This window comes from Balaenoptera borealis, assembly GCF_965194805.1.
Source record: "Balaenoptera borealis genome assembly, chromosome: 2".
Taxonomy (NCBI): Eukaryota; Metazoa; Chordata; class Mammalia; order Artiodactyla; family Balaenopteridae; genus Balaenoptera; species Balaenoptera borealis.
Window position 1 is genome coordinate 59,409,226 of NC_138867.1, and position 18,551 is coordinate 59,427,776.

An 18,551-nucleotide genomic window follows, 5' to 3' on the forward strand; every position below is an offset into this window, starting at 1 on the left:
AATATTTGTCTACTTTTTGTTCCTAATGTCCATTTTGGACTTATTATTTGGCTACTCAGAGTATGGTCCACAGACCAGCAGCAGCGGCATCACCTGGAGCTTGTCAGAAATGCAGAGTATCAGCCTCCATCTGATACTGAGTCAGAATTTGCATTTTGACAAGATCTCCAAGTGATTCACATGGACATAACACTGAAGCACCACTGGCCTGCAATTTAAACAGGATTGTTTATCATTAGTAGAAATGAAAGAGCTGATTCCCTTAGCCTCCTTTAATCGAGGGCTGGCTCTCATTCTTCTCCAGTGGCAATGAATTCAGTTCCTTTAGTACAGCTCTTCCCAACTTTGGCAGACCATTGGAATCATCTGGGGAGCTTAAAAAAAAAAAACCCAACGTGTGGGACCCATCCCCTAGAGATTCTGAAATAATTGGTCTGGGGTGGGATTGTGGGAATCAAGGTCTCATTTTTAAAGCTTCTAAGGTGATGTTAATGTGGAGCCAGAATGAGAACTGTGAGCCTTTCCCCACAAGATTTGCCCCCTGGTTTTGATCATTTTGGCCTCTTCTGTATTCCCTAACCTTCTCACTCTGAGCAACCAAGTGTATAGTCCAGAGCTAGTTTCTTACCTTGGAGTCTGACATGCTCTATTAATTCTCAAAGTTCTGAAGTGTTCTCCTAGTATATACATACCCCGAAAAATTAATTGCCACCATTTCCTACATCCTTATTATGTGTCCCATAATCACCTTCAGTCATTTAATCTTCACCATGGTAATAAATACTATTCTTATGCTCATTTTACAGCTGAGGAAATGGAGGCTTAGAAAGGCTGGCTCTTCCCAAGCTCATCCAATTTCTAGTTCCAAAATTTGTCCCCCCCCCACCCCAAAACTATTGTCCTCTACTGTCATGCTTTTATTTAGGAAACACTGATAATTTCCTAACTCATATGTCCGAACATTAGATTTACCATTATTCAGTCTTTGAGAATTACTGGCAAAGGAAATAGAATGAAGACCAGGAAAGAATTAAGTAGCTAACAGAATTTTGAGTGGTTTTAATCCATTAAAGAAAAGTTTGAAAATTGTGATATACATTTTCCAACCTGCATAACTGATATGATACTTCACTTGAAAAAAACAAATATTAAATACTCCAAAGGTACCCTGTGTTAGGACTGTGGAGATTACTGGGATAAAAAAACAGTCTTTGCCCTTGAAATGACAAGTGAAGAGGCTAAGGACCTGAATTAGTCTGACATATGACAGTGAAAAGAATCAGGTGCTAAATTGTGTGGTAAGGTCATTAAGCTTTGCCAAAGTTCAGAGGCTGGCAGAAACTGGACAGGATTTATGGAGTTCTGTCTGAAGTCTGTAAGGATGAATGGAGACTGAATAACTAGAAAAGACAAAGCTGAGCTGGGACACTGGCCTAATATTCACTGGGAAGTAAGAATTTTCCCAACTGAATTACCAGCCTGGTTTCTTGTTGGCTGAATGTCCCTTTTCTGGGGCTGGAGAATACGTAGTCTTTGAATTCTAAACAAATGCCATCTCAGCCAAGCTTAGCACTATCTCAGTGTCCTGAGTGACCTATATCTGGAGCAGCAAAATCAATCAGATGCAGAGGATTGATAGCTTCCTGCTGCATATATCCACGGGCTTCTTTTAAGGTTGCTAGAGTACACTTTGCTTAATATTTGAACCAAGAGAAGTTGAAAGCCAAGTACTTATTTAAATATTTAAATATTTAAATATTGATCAAGCTCAGTGCTTGAGAGAGGGCAAGAAAACTGCAGATAGCATGATTATATGTCCTCAGTTGCTGAGGGTTCCACAAGTACTAGTTTTGCTTGTTTGTTTCTTAATTTTAGTGGGGAAGGAGGTTTTGGGGTAACTTCTTATAATAGTTGGTCCTCCTCCCACATTTTCGTATTTTTTTTCTATCTACATATCTGACAGAAGTAACGAAAAAAGGGAGGGGGGAGAAAGAAAGAAAAGAAAACGCACAGTACCAGTGATGTAAAAAGAAGCATAACAACAAAGGCCACAAATTCATCAATATTTTTGCTCACCACGGATTGGAAACCATTTTTGTCAAGTGTGTTGTTCAGTTAATCTCCAGTACACATTTTAGGGTTGGAAATATTTTTTAGTTTTGAAAAATATAAAACTTTTAATTTTTTTTGTCTTGAGTACTTTGAAGTCCTGGAAATGGGCAGGAACTTCTTTTTCTTTAAAAGGCAGTCCCTGAGGCCAGGCCTCGGGGTCCCAGCTCCGCGAAGCAGGAGCTGGGATTGCAGCATGGGGTCAGGCGAGCTTTGCCAGGGTGGGGTCACTTTATCAAGGCAGAAGCCCGGACCTTTGCCTTGGAACAGGGTGAAGGACACAAGGCAGGGTTTCCTTGCTCTCTTCTTCAGCCTTGCCTTCTTCCTCAGGCTGCTCTGTCGGCAAGGTGGGCTGGGCAAGGTGAGGACCAGGAGGGAGGCCAAAATGGCTAAGGCCCAGGAGAGGTGTTGGTGACAGCTGGGGAGGGGTGTCTCGGTGGCCAGCTCTCTCGGGCTACTTCACTTGAAAAAAACAAATATGATATACTCCAAAAGTGCCCTGTGTTAGGACTGTGGAGATTACTGGTTCTGCGGGCGGCAGGTCTTCACAGGAAAACCAAAACAAAGACTCAAGGTAATTATTAGAAAAATCAAATCGGTACTTTTGCCTTTAAAGCTGCTATCATTATCTGAAGTCTCTTTTAGGAAGGCCTGGCTGATGGAGAGGCTTCTCTGCTTGGGGTTGCGATCAGTTCTAACCAGAAAAGTGCGTTGATGGTAAGGGGGTCCCTCTCATATTGCTGTTCATGGTAAGAAAGAGGGTTTTCATATTATGGTGACTTCTAATGGAGCCCCTTGCTGTTGTGAAGGCGCAGAGAATCGCAGCTCGCGAAGCTCTCGGCTTGAGGAACCTGAGCCTCGAGAAACAAGAGGGCGTCTACAGATGTTTAGGTAAGAAATGGGCCACGTTAAGTCACAACTGTGGTGGCTTTTGGCCGAGGACAGCCTGGGGCTGCCTCGGGCCAGGCACATCTCCTTTCAGGAGCCGGCAGCCGACCCCTCCCTCTGGCGGCGCCCAGGCGAGGCCAGTGGGGTCCGGGGCGCGCGGGCGCCGCCACCAGGGCGCAACCTCGCGCTCCCCGGGCTCGGAGCCCCCGCCGGTCCCAGCGCTCGGGGCCGGGGGAGCGAGGCCGAGGCAAGCGGCCGCGGGCGTTGGGAGGGGGCCGGCGGAGCCCGCGCGGTCGGGCAGCTTCAGGTTTCCTCCTGGAGCCGGTGTCGGGCGCGGCGGCGGGCGGGCCCGGCCATGTGATGCCGGGGCCGGGAGGCGGGCAGGCGGAGATCCAGCGGCAGCCGGCAGGCGCGGAGCGAGCGGGGTGGCCCCCGCCGCGGGCGCAGCCAGCGCGGCCCCGGAGCGCGGCCTCGGCTCCGCCCCCTCGCGCTGCCCGGGCCGCGCCGCCGCGGGGCGTGGGCCGCTTCGGGAGATCCTGCCCGGCTCCGGCGGCGCGTTCCGGGCGCCCTCGGGGAGGGCGCGGGGGCAGCGCCTCGCTCGGGCGTCGGAGGCTGCGGGACAGCACCTCCGGGTAAGTGCTCTCTGGGGGCTCCATCCCCGCGTCTCCTGGCCGCCCGGGGTGGAAAAGTTTGGCCGCCTCACCTGAGTTCGCCCTCGAGGAGCTACTTTCTCCAGGGTTCCGGAGGGCGCGAGGATCAGCGGAGGTGGAAAGGGGGTGCTGCCGCGGGCTCGGCGGCGCGGGGGATGGCCGCCGCCTCCCTGTCCTCGGGGATGGCAACAAGTGCAGAGGCGGCGCGGCCGGCGCGGCGGCTGCAGCTGCGGAGCGCTGGGTCGCCCGGACCGCGCGGCCCCTCTCGCCCCCGCCGGCCCCGCTCAGGGGACCGGGCATGGGCGGGTGGAAGCCCGGCCGCTGTCCTTCGGGCGGCGGGGAAATAAATGGTCTTCTTGCGGTGGAGAAGGCAGAGCCTCGAAAGCTGGGGTTTCCCTTCCCCATCAGTGCCTGGCTCCGGGGTGAGGGTGCTCGGCGGGGCCGGGTCGCCAGAGAGCAGCAGACCAAGCGGAAGCTCAGGACACAAGCGCTAACATTTCTTTCATGTGGAAACACATGTTGTGCTTTAAAAGGCATCTATAGTTATCTTGGTTAGGAGAGGCGGCCAGAATTCCGTTGGACTTCCTTAGGATTATTTCGTGGATCTGTTTTCCTCTTGGAAACCTGGGGTGTGCCTGGTGGTCCCCTAACCTTTCCGTGCTGGGAGTTTCCACAGGGGCATAATGACGGCCTGTTGGCCAGGGAGGCATCCTCGCCTATGCAGGGCTTTGTGGAAGCTGGGTGCTCAGGCAGCCTTGGAAACCCAACTCTCGTTTCCCAGACACCAATTAGATTTCCAGGAGAGAATCCATCTTCCTCCCTAGGAGCCCACAGCGCCCCCCCGCCCCCCATTGGTTGTAGCTGGCTGCAACATCTGTGTTTGCGCAGCTTCTCCCTTCTTGACCTCTGCCTGAGTCGAGACACGTCCCCTCAGACCCAGAGTTAAAGAGGTTTACCACCAGACCCGCGCCAATTGGGTAAGAAATACGAAAACGTAAGATGTTTAGAAGGAACTGATCATTTGGGGTCCCATGGGGTCCCTGGTTTTCTAAAGCTTTGCCATCTTGTGTTCTAGGCCCTGAAGATGTCAGGGGAATTGAAGTCCTTTTTTCACAACAAAAAATCGAAGACCTGTTCTCTTGGGTTCTGTGGGTTGCTCTTTGCACATCATAATCCAAGCAGATTACCTGGGAAGCTTTTTAGTATAACTGTCTTGGGTTTTTATATACACATGCTTAAAGCACATTGGTATTTGCCTTATCTTGATTAATAGCCAATCTGATTCCTTTGTAGTATTTAGAGCAAAAGAAATTTCTACTGCAAAAACCTTTGGAGTTTTCTTATACAACATAGTATTTCAGTGTAATGTTCTGATGTGGACTTTCTGTGTGATTATTGTGCTCATTAACTTTGATCAAACAGGAATTTGGATAGCATCAGACCTCATATTTAGTGGTTAGAGAAACTGAGGCACAGAGCTAGCTATTGGGCGTTTGACTCAGGTGAATGTCCTGGCTAATGGGAGAATGGAGAACAGAGAATCAGTGTTTGTCCTCCTTTTGATTGTGTTTTCTTCCTTATCAAAACCACATAGCCTGGCCAACCAAGAACAGGTTATGTAACAGGCGTGTCGTTAGACTTTCCTTTGAAGCACTTCTCCTGTCCTCTAAGCAGTTCAGAAACACTTAAAGGTAAAGAGGAAATAGTAGTTGGTAACTAAGGCTCTATGAAATTTCATCAGGGGCCTCACTTGTGTTTCACACCTTTTTTTGTTTAATCATGTGAGTACTGCAGAAGAGTTTGGAATATTTTCTCATTGTGCTCTTATAAGAAACTACTGTTGTGGCTAAGACTTAAGTTGCACGGGAATTTCAGGTGAGCTGTGACACATGACCTCCTTTGGTAAATGAGAAAAGGATATGTGTTTTAAATAGGTATTAAAACAAATAAAGGAATATAATGTTACTTCTATATTAAGCATTCTGTACAAAATTGGTAACCACTGTATTGGTACTTAAGCTCTAACTTCAAGTTCTGCCAGAGCTTATGACCAAGTGTGACTCCCCAGAAAAAAGGTTTATGATATATTGGTTTGGCCAAAAAGTTCATTCGGGTTTTTCCGTAACATCTTACGGAAAAACCTGAACAGACTTTTTGGCCAACCCAGTAAATGTCGGAAAACCCTTTACAATTGGCACATGGTTAGAATGGTACTGCAGAGAGTCCAAATTACTCTCAAACTCCCAGGCTGACTGTAATTTTATTATGCTTTAATTTACTGATCAGATATGACAGATCTGGTTTATGTAGGTTTTTTCTAATTGCATTTGTATTTATGTTGCTTTAGTGAAACAGAGAAGCTATAGGATAATTTTCCTGTGACCTTAAATTTGTTACGAAGAGATGGGTCAAGCTGGGCAACTCCCACTGAGAGTTCTAAATTAAAAACAGTGTTATACTTGAAGTGCACCAAATTCAGGGAATTTTGCCATGTTAGAGTTGTACTGTAAATATTATGCCACGCTGTAGGGCTTGAGTCCAGATCCCTCCCGTAGGCAAAGCTGGGCTTAGAGATATTTTTCTTACGAAGTGCAGGTCAGGTACTAGACCACAGAGCATTTTGCCCTGATTGGATGGTACTCTGCCATTTTTGTCCAGTCTCTATAATCCTTAGTGCTTTTGTAATTTTCCAGGTATTTAAAAGTTCTCAAAACCTCAAAGCAGTGTCGCTCTGCTATGTTGCCATTTGGATGGTCTCTATCATGCCCCTCTCTTTTTGTGAACATTTTCTTATATTTATTCAACAAATATTTGAGGGCCTACTATATGCCTGGCACTGCTCTCTACTTTAATTCTCTGGACTGTGGATTTCATGTCTAAGACAGTACTTTTCTGATTTTAGAATTTTTAGGATCTGTTGCATTTTGAGTGGGCCTCTCCACACTCAACACTAAGACATTTGGCTGATAAAATGGCAGGTAATTTTTTCTGTGATAGTACATCTTCTTAACTTGACTGCAATTTTTCCCTTGAAATTTGCTCTTTGGCACATTGAAATTTGCTTATTTCTACCATTCTTGCTCCTGGACTTCTTCTCCTGGATAACCAAGGTAATGAGATTTGACATCATTTTTAGTATGAAGGAAAGTGAAAACATAATTGAATATTGGGCAATTGTTCCAGTGATCTTGGTTTTGAACACTTTTATAAAAAATGTATTTTAATTTTCAGAGGTGTGTTCTCTTATTTTAATCCTCAGTTTATTAATTTGAGGTTTGATTTCTGTAGAAAGTTGATGTAAAAAGAATGCCTCATAGCCATGAGTGAAGGCCCGCATAGATGGAGATGGGCAACGACACCTTCGCTTTACATAATAGCATGTGTACTCAGCACTCAGATAACATTCTGCCTATTTCAAGTGGCAGGCTTTGTTTGACTGGTGTGCACATGATCATTTTGCCTTTAGAAAATGCTTAAGATGTTAACATGCTTTCTGTATTTCCCTCAAATATACAGACATTCCCTTAATAAATAATCATGAAATATATTGCATATATTAATGAAATGTATGGTTTAGCTCTTAAATTCATTATCATACACTAGTGATCATGCCCTTTTTAAGGCTTGCACCTCTTCTTCCATCATTTTATAAGTTAAAGCAATTATCTTTCGTAAACTATAACCAAGTGGTTAAGAGTGGGGACTCCGGAGCCAGCCTGTCTCATTAGACGGTCCTGGCTCTGTCCTGGCTGTACCACCTCTCTCTACCTCAGGTTTCCCATCTGTAAAATGGGGATAATCACTGTAACCTGCCCTCTAGGGTTGTTGGGAGAATTCACTGAGTTAATTTGCAGAGAGCCCTTCTGGTAGTGCCTGGTAGAGATTAAGTGCGAGAAAATGATGGTTATATTTATAACAAATAGAAAATAGACATTTAAAAAAAAAAGGAGCTTGAGCAGGTTTTCCAGGTTTCAGAAGGCAGTGAGATGTCCGTGTGATCTCAAGGGGAAGCGCCCTAGGCTGGGAGTCCAAGGCAGGGATGGAGACTGTTGCCTGTGGCCTCTCATCTGTGTAACCTTGGGCAAGTATGACCCCTCTGTGGGTCTCAGCTTCCTCATCTGGTCAAACGGAAAGGGGTAGACTTGATGGTCTCTAAGGACCTCTGGTTCTAACATTCTATACTGTCCTGAAATTTGAAGGTGAGGAGGGCGTTTGTCAGTTCAGCCGTGGCTGTCTTGGGCAACACAGGACAGGAATGTACTGTCCACAGGGTCAGAACTGCGCCTGCAGCGGGCGGTCAGTAAACGTTTGAAGGGATTATGAAATAATACTATTAACTTACCTCACCTTGATCACCAGACAGTCATCAGGTTGAAATGACTGAGTTATCTTTCTGGACTTAGTCCAGAGAGATTTTAGACATGAATGTCTGGATCCCATGCATGTGGGTCATAGGCCGTCCTGCTCCCTTTCTTCTGTAGAACCCCTTCTTGTGGAAGAGGGGTGGGGTAGATCTGGGAAGATGAAAGACAAGTGGACTGATTATTTCTGAATTTCATGATTAAAGTATTTCCACACCTGATACACAGGAGAACATCACCAATGGCCTTTGCAGGGGTGCTGTAAACTAGAAGGGCTTGGAGCAAAGGCAGTCTCATTAAGGACTTCTGACCATTTGTGAAGATTAAGAAGTTTTCGTTGGGCTGGATGGTTCAGGCGAAGTCTGTGGAGCAAATTTGTCTCTTCTCCCTAATGACCATTGTTTATTGTCTGTGCATGGTCCTTTTTCGACAGTTTTCCTCATTTTCTTGCTCCACCAGCCTCCTGGTTTGCTGTGTGGCCAGGTGTTAGTTTCAAAAAGTAGGGGGTGCCCAGTGATTAATGAGATTATGGGTTATCTGAGCCCTGAACCCAGGATTCTGAGCCTGGCTGTTCGTTGGGATCACCTGGGTTCATAATCACTCAGCTTGGGCCTGACATCTTTTTTTTTTTTTTTTGATGTGGACCATTTTTAAAGTCTTTATTGAAATTTGTTACAATATTGCTTCTGTTTTATGTTTTGGTTTTTTGGCCGGGAGGCATGTGGGATTTTATCTCCCCCACCAGGGATTGAACCTGCGCCCCCTGCTTTGGAAGGCCAAGTCTTAACCACTGGACCACCAGGGGAGTCCCCTGGCATCATTTTTTAAAAAGGTGATACTAGCTATTTATAAAAGGGTTTGCTAGCCATTTACCTAACCTTTAGTGTTTCTGGCTTTCTGCATCTGAAAGAATCCAGGGAAGGGTAATTCTCCTGGTATCCCTTTTAAGCTATGGGCAAGTCACCTGTCTCCTACTGCCTCCTCTTGTGTCCCCCCACCCCTGCTCCCATTAGCCAGGACTGGTACCTGCCTGTGGAATGTGCCGTGTACTCCCTACCTTCTTTGACTTTGTTCCTTTGTTCCCTTTCCTTTCTAGCGAAAATCTGTTGCAATCCTCAAAGCAAGTTCAAACCACCATCTCTCTGAAACCCTTGACCAACTTCTCAACTTTCCAACTTGACTGTAGGCCCATTGATGGCAGGGACCCTGATTTAGGCTACTCTGTAGGGGGCTCCACAGAATATACCTATATTGGTTGGTTGGTTAGTAATTTTGCTAACTGTCATGTCAACAAGTCCTAGTTTACAGCATCCCCATAGAGGCTAATGGTGATTGTTTTCCTGTGTATAAGGTGTGGATCGCATTGGAAAATATTGGGCTGCAGGGGAGGAAAGGAGAATGTTGCTCAAGAAGTTAGATAGCTAGTCCTTCTGAGATATAAATGAGAGGCTACGCAGGCCTCTCTTAGGAAATTGTATGTTCTGTCTGGGGAAATGAATGAAATTCTTGTTCAGAGTTAGAATCTTAGGACTGAAACAATCCTGAAAGGTTTTTCTCTAGTTTCTAGCAGGTGAACAATCCCCCTGTATAGCATACTTCCACATGGTTGACCATTTGAATACTGTCCTTGAATACTTTCAGTAATGGGGGACCAGTAACCACAGATACCCCAGTCTATCTTTGTTTTCCCCCCCTCAACTTTAGATACACACAATTATTTGTCAAAGTGTGCAGTATGATTTGATATACGTGTACATTGTGGAATGATTACCAAGGATAATTAACACATCCATCACCTCACATAGTTAACTTTTTTGTGATGAGAACACTTAAGATCTAATCTCAGCAACTTTCTAGTATACAATACAGTATTTTTACCTATAGTCACCCATGCTGTATGTTAGATACTCAGAACTTTTCAAGAGGTACAGACTTTCAGTTATATCTCCCTGTTTCCTCATTCCCGCAGCCTCTTGAGTCACCATTCTATTCTGTTTTTATGAAATTGGCCTCTTTTTTTTCATAAGATTCCACGTATTGCTGATGTTGTATAGCATATAGAATTTGTCTCTTTTTTTTCTTATAAATTTATTTATATTTTATTTATTTATTTTTGGTTGCATTGGGTCTTCATTGTTGCGTGTGGGCTTTCTCTAGTTGCTGCGAGCGGGGGCTACTCTTTGTTGTGGTGCGTGACTTCTCACTGCAGTGGCTTCTCGTTGCGGAGCGCGGGCTCTAGGTGCGTGGGCTTCAGATGATCTTCCTGGACCAGGGATCGAACCCATGTCCCCTGCACTGGCAGGCGGATTCTTAACCACTGCACCACCAGGGAAGTCCCTAGAATTTGTCTTTCTATGGTGGCTTATTTCACTTAGTTCTATGCCCTCCATTTCATCCATGTTGTCGCAAAAGGCAAGATTTCCTTTTCTAATGGCTGAATGATATTCCACTGTGTTACACATATTACATTTTCTTTATACATTCATCTTTACAGACACTTAGGTTATTTCCATGTCTTGGTTATTGTGTATAATGCTGCAATGAACACAGGAATGCAATCTTTTTGAGATAATGATTTCATCTCCTTAGGCTATGTACCCAGAATTGGGATTGCTGGATCATATGGTAGTTTATTTTTAATTTTGTGAGGAATTGCAATCCAGTTTTCCATAGTGGCTGCACCAATTTACATTCCAATCAACAGTGCACCAGTGTTCCCTTTTTTCTACACTTTCACCAGCATTTATCTCTTGATTTTTGATAATAGCCATTGTAACAGGTGTGAGGTGATCTCATTGTGGTTTTGATTTGCATTTCCCTGATTGGTGATGTTGAGCATCATGTGCTTGTTGGCTGTCTGTATGTTGTCTTTGTTAAAATGTCTGTGTAAGTCCTCTACCCATTTTAAAAATGAGATTTTTTTTTTTGCTATTGAGTTGTTTGAGTTCCTTATATATTTTGGATATTAACCCCTTATTAGATATATGGTTTATAGATATTTTCTCCCATTCTGTAGGTTGCCTTTTCATTTTGTTGATGGTTTCTTTTGCTGTGCAGAAGCTTTAGTTTGATGTAGTCCCACTTGTTGATTTTTTTGCATTTGTTGCTTGTTCTTTTGGTGTCATATCCAAAAATCATGGCTGAGATGTTGTTAAGGAGCTCCCCTGCCTTATCTTCTTCTAGGAGTCTTATGGTTTCAAGTCTTACAAGTCCTTAATCCATTCCAAGTTAATTTTTGTGAGTGGTGTAAGATACTGGTCCAATTTTATTCTTTCACATATGGATATCCAGTTTTCCCAACACCATTTATTGAAGAGGCTATCCTTTTGTCATTGAGTGTTTTTGGCACCCTTGTTAAATATTGACCATATATGCATGGGTTTATTCTGGGCTTTCAGTTCTGTTCCATTGGTCTCTATGTCTGTTTTTCAGCCAGTACCATATTGTTTTGACTGTTATATTGTAGCTTTGTAATATAGTCTGACATCAGGAAGTATGATGCCTCCAATCTTGTTCTTAATATTGCTTTGGTTATTCAGGGACTTTTGTGGTTCCATACAGATTTTAGGACAATTTTTTTCTATTTTTCTGAAAAGTCATTGGAATTTTGATAGGGATTACTTTGAATCTGTAAATGGCTTTGGGTAGTATGGACATTTAAACAATATTAACTCCTCTGATTCATGAACACGGATATTTTTCCATTTGTTTGTCTTCGGTTTCTTCAGTGTCTTACAGTTTTTGGTGTATAGATCTTTCACTTCCTTGGTTAGACTTATTCCTAAGTATCTTACTGGTTTTGATGCTATTGTAAATGGCATTATTTTCTTTATTCTCCAGATAGTTAATTAGTGTACAGAAATGCAACAGATTTTTGTATGTTGATTCTGTATCCTGCAGCTTTACTGAATTCATTTATTAGGTCTAACAGTTTTTTTGTGGAGTACTGAGAATTTTCTATACAAGATCATGTCATCTGAAAACAGACATTTTTACTTCTTTTCCTATTTGAATGCCTTTTAATTCTTCTTGCCTAATTGCTGTGGCTAGAACTTCCAGTACTATGTTGAATAGGAGTGGTAAGAGGGGACATCCTTGTCTTGTTCCTGATCTTAGAGGGAAAGCTTTCAACCTTTCACTGTTGAGTATAGTATTATCTGTGGGTTTGTCATATATGGTCTTTATTTTGTTGAGGTGTGTTCCTTCTGTACCCAATTTGTTGAGTTCTTATTAAAGGATGTTGAATTTTTGTTAAATGCTTTTTCTGCATTTATTAACACATTTATTGATTTGTGTATGTTTCTTTTTTCATTCCTTTAAATGTTAATCACTAAAAACTTCTCTCTTAGAACTGCCTTTGCTACATCCCATAAGTTTTGGTATGTTGTGTTTCTATTCTTGTCTCAAGATTTTTGAATTACTCTTTTGATTTCTTTGACTAGTTGGTTTTTCAGAGTGTGTTTTAATTTCCACACATCTGTTTATTTTCCTGGTGTTCCTTCTGTTATTGATTTCTAGTTTCATACCATTGTGGTTGAAAAAAGATATTTTATATGACTTTCATCTTCTTAAATTTGTTAAGATTAATTTTGTGACCCAACATATGATCTATCCTGGAGGATGTTCTGTGTGTGCTTGAGAAGAATGTGTTTTCTGCTGCTGTTGGATGGAATGTTTTGTATGTTTGTTAGGTACATTTGGCTTAAAGTATAGTTCAAGTCCATTATTTCCTTATTGATTTTCTGTCTGGATGATCTATCCATTGTTGAAGGTAGGTTATTGAAGTCCCCTACTCTTGCATTGCTGTCTATTTCTGCCTTCAGATTTGTTAATAATTGTTTAATATATTTAGGTGCTCCAATATTGGCATGTGTATAATTACAATTGTTATATCCTCTTGATGAATTGACCTCATTATTATATAATGACCTTGTCTCTTCTTATAACTTTTCACTTAAAGTTTATTTTGTCTCATAAGTATAGCTACCCCTGTTCTTTTAGTTTCCATTTGTATGGAGTATCTTTTCCTATCCTTTCACTTTTAGCCTATGAGTGTCCTTGAAGTTTAAGTGAGTGTCTTGTAGGAAGCATATACTTGGGTCTTGTATTTTTGTCCGTTCAGCCACTCTTTGTCTTTTAATTTAAACCATTTACATTTAGAGTAATTTAGTTATTGATAGGTAAGGACATACTATTGACATTTTGTTAATTGCTTTCTGATTGTTTTGTAGTTCCTTTGTTCTTCCCCTCTTGCTGTTGTCCTTTGTGAATTGTTGAGGTGGCCTACCAGGGTTCTACTACTGTCCTTTTCCTTGTGGGGTGAAATCCCTCCATGGGGATCCTTCTTGGCACCAAGCTGCTCTGGACTGAGGGATAGAGGGATGCAGGTAAAATGCTTCCTATGCTTCTCTCTGCTGTCATCCTCAGTTTTTGAGCTCCACAGGGTTTCTGCTGCTGCTTTGTTGTAGTGTAGAGCTTTCCCAGGGCTATTTTCATTGGTTTGTAGGTGGTCTATCTTTGGAAACCTTTAGGCTGTTAAAAAACCATTTCCCCTGTGTTAAATTTTATAGTTCTGCTGCTTGGGGGCCATTATGAACAATTTATTACTTTTTTATTTTTTATTTTTTAAAAATTCTTTATTTTTTATTTATTTATTTTTGGCTGTGTTGGGTCTTCGTTTCTGTGCGAGGGCTTTCTCCAGTTGCAGCAAGCGGGGGCCACTCTTCATCGCGGTGCGCGGGCCTCTCACTATCGCGGCCTTTTTTGTTGCGGAGCACAGGCTCCAGACGCACAGACTCAGTAGTTGTGGCTCACGGGCCTAGTTGCTCCGCGGCATGTGGGATCTTCCCAGACCAGGGCTCGAACCCGTGTCCCCTGCATTGGCAGGCAGATTCTCAACCACTGCGCCACCAGGGAAGCCCCTGAACAATTTATTTTACATAACAGCCCCCTACATTTTTGAAAATTAATTACATACCCTACCTTTAAGCCTTATTTAAGTTGGTAAATCTCTTTCAGCTCTTATTAAGTGACATGATTTTGAATCCTCTCACTACCCTGAATACTGAACATATACCAATTTGCTATATTTTTCTTAAAGTGTAGTACTTCTGGATGCTGACTGATGGTGCAGAGTATAGTAGAACCATTCCCACCCTTGCTGAGACCCGCCTCACCCCCCAGGGAAGCACTGAAACCTCATAGTTAAGATTACCAGTTACAGAGTAGAAAGTTGGGTAGACTCTCAGCTCTGCTACTTTCTACCTTGTGTTGGGCAAGTCATCTAAACTTTTAGTCTCAGTTTTTACCTATTTCTCTTATAGGGTTAAAAGGACACAATAAGATAGTCTACGTAAAATGCTTAGCACAGAACCTAGGACAGAATAATTTCTCAAACAATGGCTTTCCGACTATGGTCCTTCTAAACAAGGCCATTGACTCTTGATGTTCAGTCATCTCAAAATAACCAATTTGTTTTTACACTTGTTGCTGCTGAGCCCCATCTCCTCATTCATGGATGTGTGCAATTGGCTTCTTAGTCCTATAAATAAAACTTAATATTTATCTAAATTTTCCTGTATATGACCATCTGTTCTAGCCTTTCAAAGTCTTTTAGATTGTTTATCTATACATTTATCATTCACTACCCTCTTTTGTTCCAAGTTGTCCACAGATTTGATATGCATTTCTTTAATGTCTTAAGGAAATAATAAAATTATTGCCTAGGCTGAGGTCTAGGGCAGAACAATTTGATGTGTCTATACAAACTTCACTTCAGATTGATGTTTATCAATTTCAGGTAGAGTTGTTCAGCGAATTACTCCTATTTGCACTAGCATCGGATTCTTAATCCTCCATTCTGTCATAAGGATATATACTTTGTCAACCAAATCTACTGTACCTCTACTATATAGAGTTACCAGTTTGGTAACCACATAATGGAATGGGATTATTGTCCCGTGACTTATTCTTGGGGAACCCACACTGGCTCCAAGTAGTCACTGCTTCCTCTGAGGTACTCAGACATCAGCCCTTTAATCTGTTCTAGAATCTTGCTTACGATCAATATGAAGCTCCTTCTGTCTGTAGTTTAGAATTGGCTTTTTTGAAAATTGGCATGATATGTTCCTCTCTCCTATATTTGAATCCTGTCATTGTCCACAGTTCCTGACTGATTATGGTTGGAAAATCTCATTGGATTCTTTCCTATCTTGGCCTGTCCAGCAGCCTGCAACTTATTCAGAGCCTCTAGGTGCCCTCTTATGATCGACTTTCCCACTTACAGATGTTCTTTCTGTCCTTTTCAATTGGAAGGTTATCTCTCTCCAAGAGGAGACAAAATCTCAATAGCTGTAGAGGAGTTCTCCTTATCATTCATCTACACTACATCACCAGTCCTAAGCAGACCTATCTATCCCTTCCTTGATGTTCTGGCTTGAAAAATAAGTTGAAATAAAAATCTGATTATCCTTAGTTTTTTGGCAGCCTCATGTTATTTGGGGCTTTAGTATGTCTGACACAGTTCTTTAGAGCATGATATCCTCATTATTTGTTCTGGAAAAGAGGCAGGGGGGAGGATAAAAACAAAGCAATTCTTCTTATCATTTGAGTAGAAAAGAGCACAAACCTAGGAATCGGGAGCTCCTTGAACATAATGATCTCTCCACATCTCCACAGAATCCATATCCTCTCCAGATGGGAGGTCTTCGATTAGTTCTATGAATCATGATGATTTCTTTAAGTAGTGATTTCATTGATTGATGATAACGTTTGGAGGTGGATCTGGGTGGGATGGAGTGACAGAACACCCAGTATGTATCACTACATATATTTATGTATAAGAAACAGCTCATCTAACTCTTCAGCGTTGCCTTTTGTGAAATTGCTAGCTTTGCAACTTCCTTCAGAAGTTCTCAGGGATGAATTTCTGGAAGTTGCTTTTATACCGGTTATCACAGCCCTTAGAGACTTAGCCAGTCTCCTGCTGGCCACTCACCATTCTTGGTGGTCAGGGGCAATACACAAAACCTATTATTAATGCTTTATTAAGTTTTAAATTGATGGATTCTTAGGGGGAATAAAATAGAAGCATTTCTCTTCAATTGTTATGTTTCATGTTACACGAAGTTGTTATATAAAATGCTTATGTATTTTTTCTTCTCCTATTTAATAACCAGAAATGTTGATAGCTTGCTTATTGAATATAAAACATAGTGTCAAGAATCTTTAAAATCTTTAAAGTCAGCCATGGGAATTCGAATGGTTCCTTGTTCTTTACTTAGAAAGGCTGCATGGAACCCTACTACACTGTTGGTGGGAATGTAAGTTGGTGCAACCACTATGGAAAACAGTATGGAGGTTCCTCAGAAAACTAAAAATAGAATTACCATATGCTCCAGGAATCCCACTCCTGGGAATATACCCAGACAAAACTATAATTCAAAAAGATACATGCACCCCCTATGTTCACAGCAGCACTGTTCACAATAGCCAAAACATGGAAACAACCTCACTGTCGATTGACAGATGAATGGATAAAGAAGATGTGGTACATATATACAATGGAATACTACTCAGCCATAAAAAAGAATGAATAATGCCATTTATAGCAACATGGATGCAACTGGAGTTTATCATACAAAGTGAAGTAAGTCAGAAAGAGAAAGACAAATACCATATGATATCACTTATATGTGAAATCTAAAATATGGCACAAATGAACCTATCTTCAAAACAGAAACAGACTCACGGACATAGAGAACAGACTTGTGGTTGCCAAGGGGAAGGGGGGAGGGAGAGGAATTGACTGGGAGTTTGGGGTTGGTAGATGCAAACTATTACATACAGACTGGATAAACAACAAGGTCCTAATGTACAGCACAGGGAACTATATTCAGTATCCTGTGATAAGCCATAATGGAAAAGAATATAAAAAAGAGACTGTCTGTGTATAACTGAGTCACTTTGCAGTACAGCAGAGATTGGCACAGCATTAAAAATCAACTATACTTCAATAAAAAAAATAAAATAATAAAAAAAAGAAAAAATAGTTTCCATGGGACAGGAATTATGAGGCAAAAGTCTCATATCCTTTAATTTTTAGGTTGCTTCTTTTTTTTTTTGGCCATGCCGTGTGGCATGCGGGATGTTAGTTCCCCGACCAGGCATTGAACCCGTGCCCCCTGCAGTGGAAGCGTGGAGTCTTATTAACTACCGGACTGCCAGGGAAGTCCCCCTAGTGAACTCATTTGAAACCTGAGGAGTTGGGCCAACCCCTTCTCCATGGTACATCCTAACTCTCAAGTTCTGTGTTTCTCTGGAGGTAAGGATGGTGTCTTGAGCCTCCCTTGGATTACTAGCCAATGTTTGGTTTTCAGAGCACTTTTAGACACTTGACTGGCAATGTCTGAACTGTTCAGGAAGGTGGGTTTGAAGAAGCTACTTCAGGGTTGCATCTTTACAGGGAGAAATGGTTGCTTATACCCTGAGATTTCCCTGTGATGGCAGCTCATGTTATTGTTGTCTGAATACTTCACGAGCAGTGAGGTGGACTCAGCCAGTAATAATCTAGTAATTATTTTTAATTGAATTCAAAGATGACTGAAAATAGGTATTAATTTCATTTTAGCAGATGGACTTTATGTCCCTAACTCCATTGAGGCTGGGTGGAGAATATGCACTGAAATTCATGGCATTTTTTTTTTTTTTTAAAGTTTATTTATTTTTATTTATTTATTTTTGGCTGCGTTGGGTCTTCGTTGCTCCGCGCGGGCTTTCTCTAGTTGCAGCGAGCGGGGGCTACTCTTCATTGCGGTGCGCGGGCTTCTCATTGCGGTGGCTTCTCTTGTTGCAGAGCATGGGCTGTAGGCACGCAGGCTTCAGTAGTTGTGGTATGCGGGCTCAGTAGTTGTGGTGCATGGGCTTAGTTGCTCCGCGGCATGTGGGATCTTCCCGGACCAGGGCTTGAACCCGTGTCCCCTGTATTGGCAGGCGGATTCTTAACCACTGCGCCACCAGGGAAGTCCCAATGGCATTTTTGATAAATGCCAATTTTTAGCTAAAATAACACTTATAATGGTTCTTTCTTTTTCTCCCCTCTCCTTCCCCACCTCGCTCCACTTTGTTTTCAACTTGTAAAATTGAACAAGTGAAATCCTCCTTTTTTTTCAAAAGGTATAGCAAATTTCTAAAACCTCTAGTATTTAATGTAGCTCCTGACTAGTAATATTAAAGAACGTAAACTTGTGCTCATAAAAAGGTGGCATTTTAAGGCATGACACCTCAAGATAAAGATATCTTATTGTACTGGTGTTTGGGATTCTACTTGCTGGGTGTAGGGGCTCTAAACCTTTATCCAGGAGTTCTTTCCAAAGCTTTTCTACCTCAGGGGGTTTGAGAGTTCTGTTAGAGTTTTGAGCCGTCATTGAGTTGAGTTTGGCTAGTAATTACTAAGAGGCAGGCCTGTATGGGTGCTGAAGGCTTAGAGAGAAGAGGCTTAGGAGTAGCTTTTCAGGAAATCTCAGCGCTGCCAAATCAGAAGCCA

The 18,551-nt window shown here is 42.3% G+C and overlaps 1 protein-coding gene across 8 annotated transcripts in view; it reads left to right on the top strand.

Annotated features, from left to right (window-relative positions):
* The first annotated feature begins 445 nt into the window (after positions 1 to 445).
* The window catches only part of ARHGEF28 (Rho guanine nucleotide exchange factor 28), a 313,009-nt gene continuing 294,903 nt past the window's right edge, over positions 446 to 18,551 (top strand). The window contains exon 1 of one of the 8 annotated variants that reach the window (XM_082374857.1): positions 446 to 3,629. In XM_082374857.1, coding sequence (XP_082230983.1) covers positions 2,895 to 3,629 — 735 coding nt within the window. In that variant the 5' untranslated portion in view covers positions 446 to 2,894. The remainder of the gene's footprint in view (positions 3,630 to 18,551) is intronic. The other 7 variants (XM_082374858.1, XM_082374854.1, XM_082374847.1 and 4 more) reach the window with 7 other exon arrangements.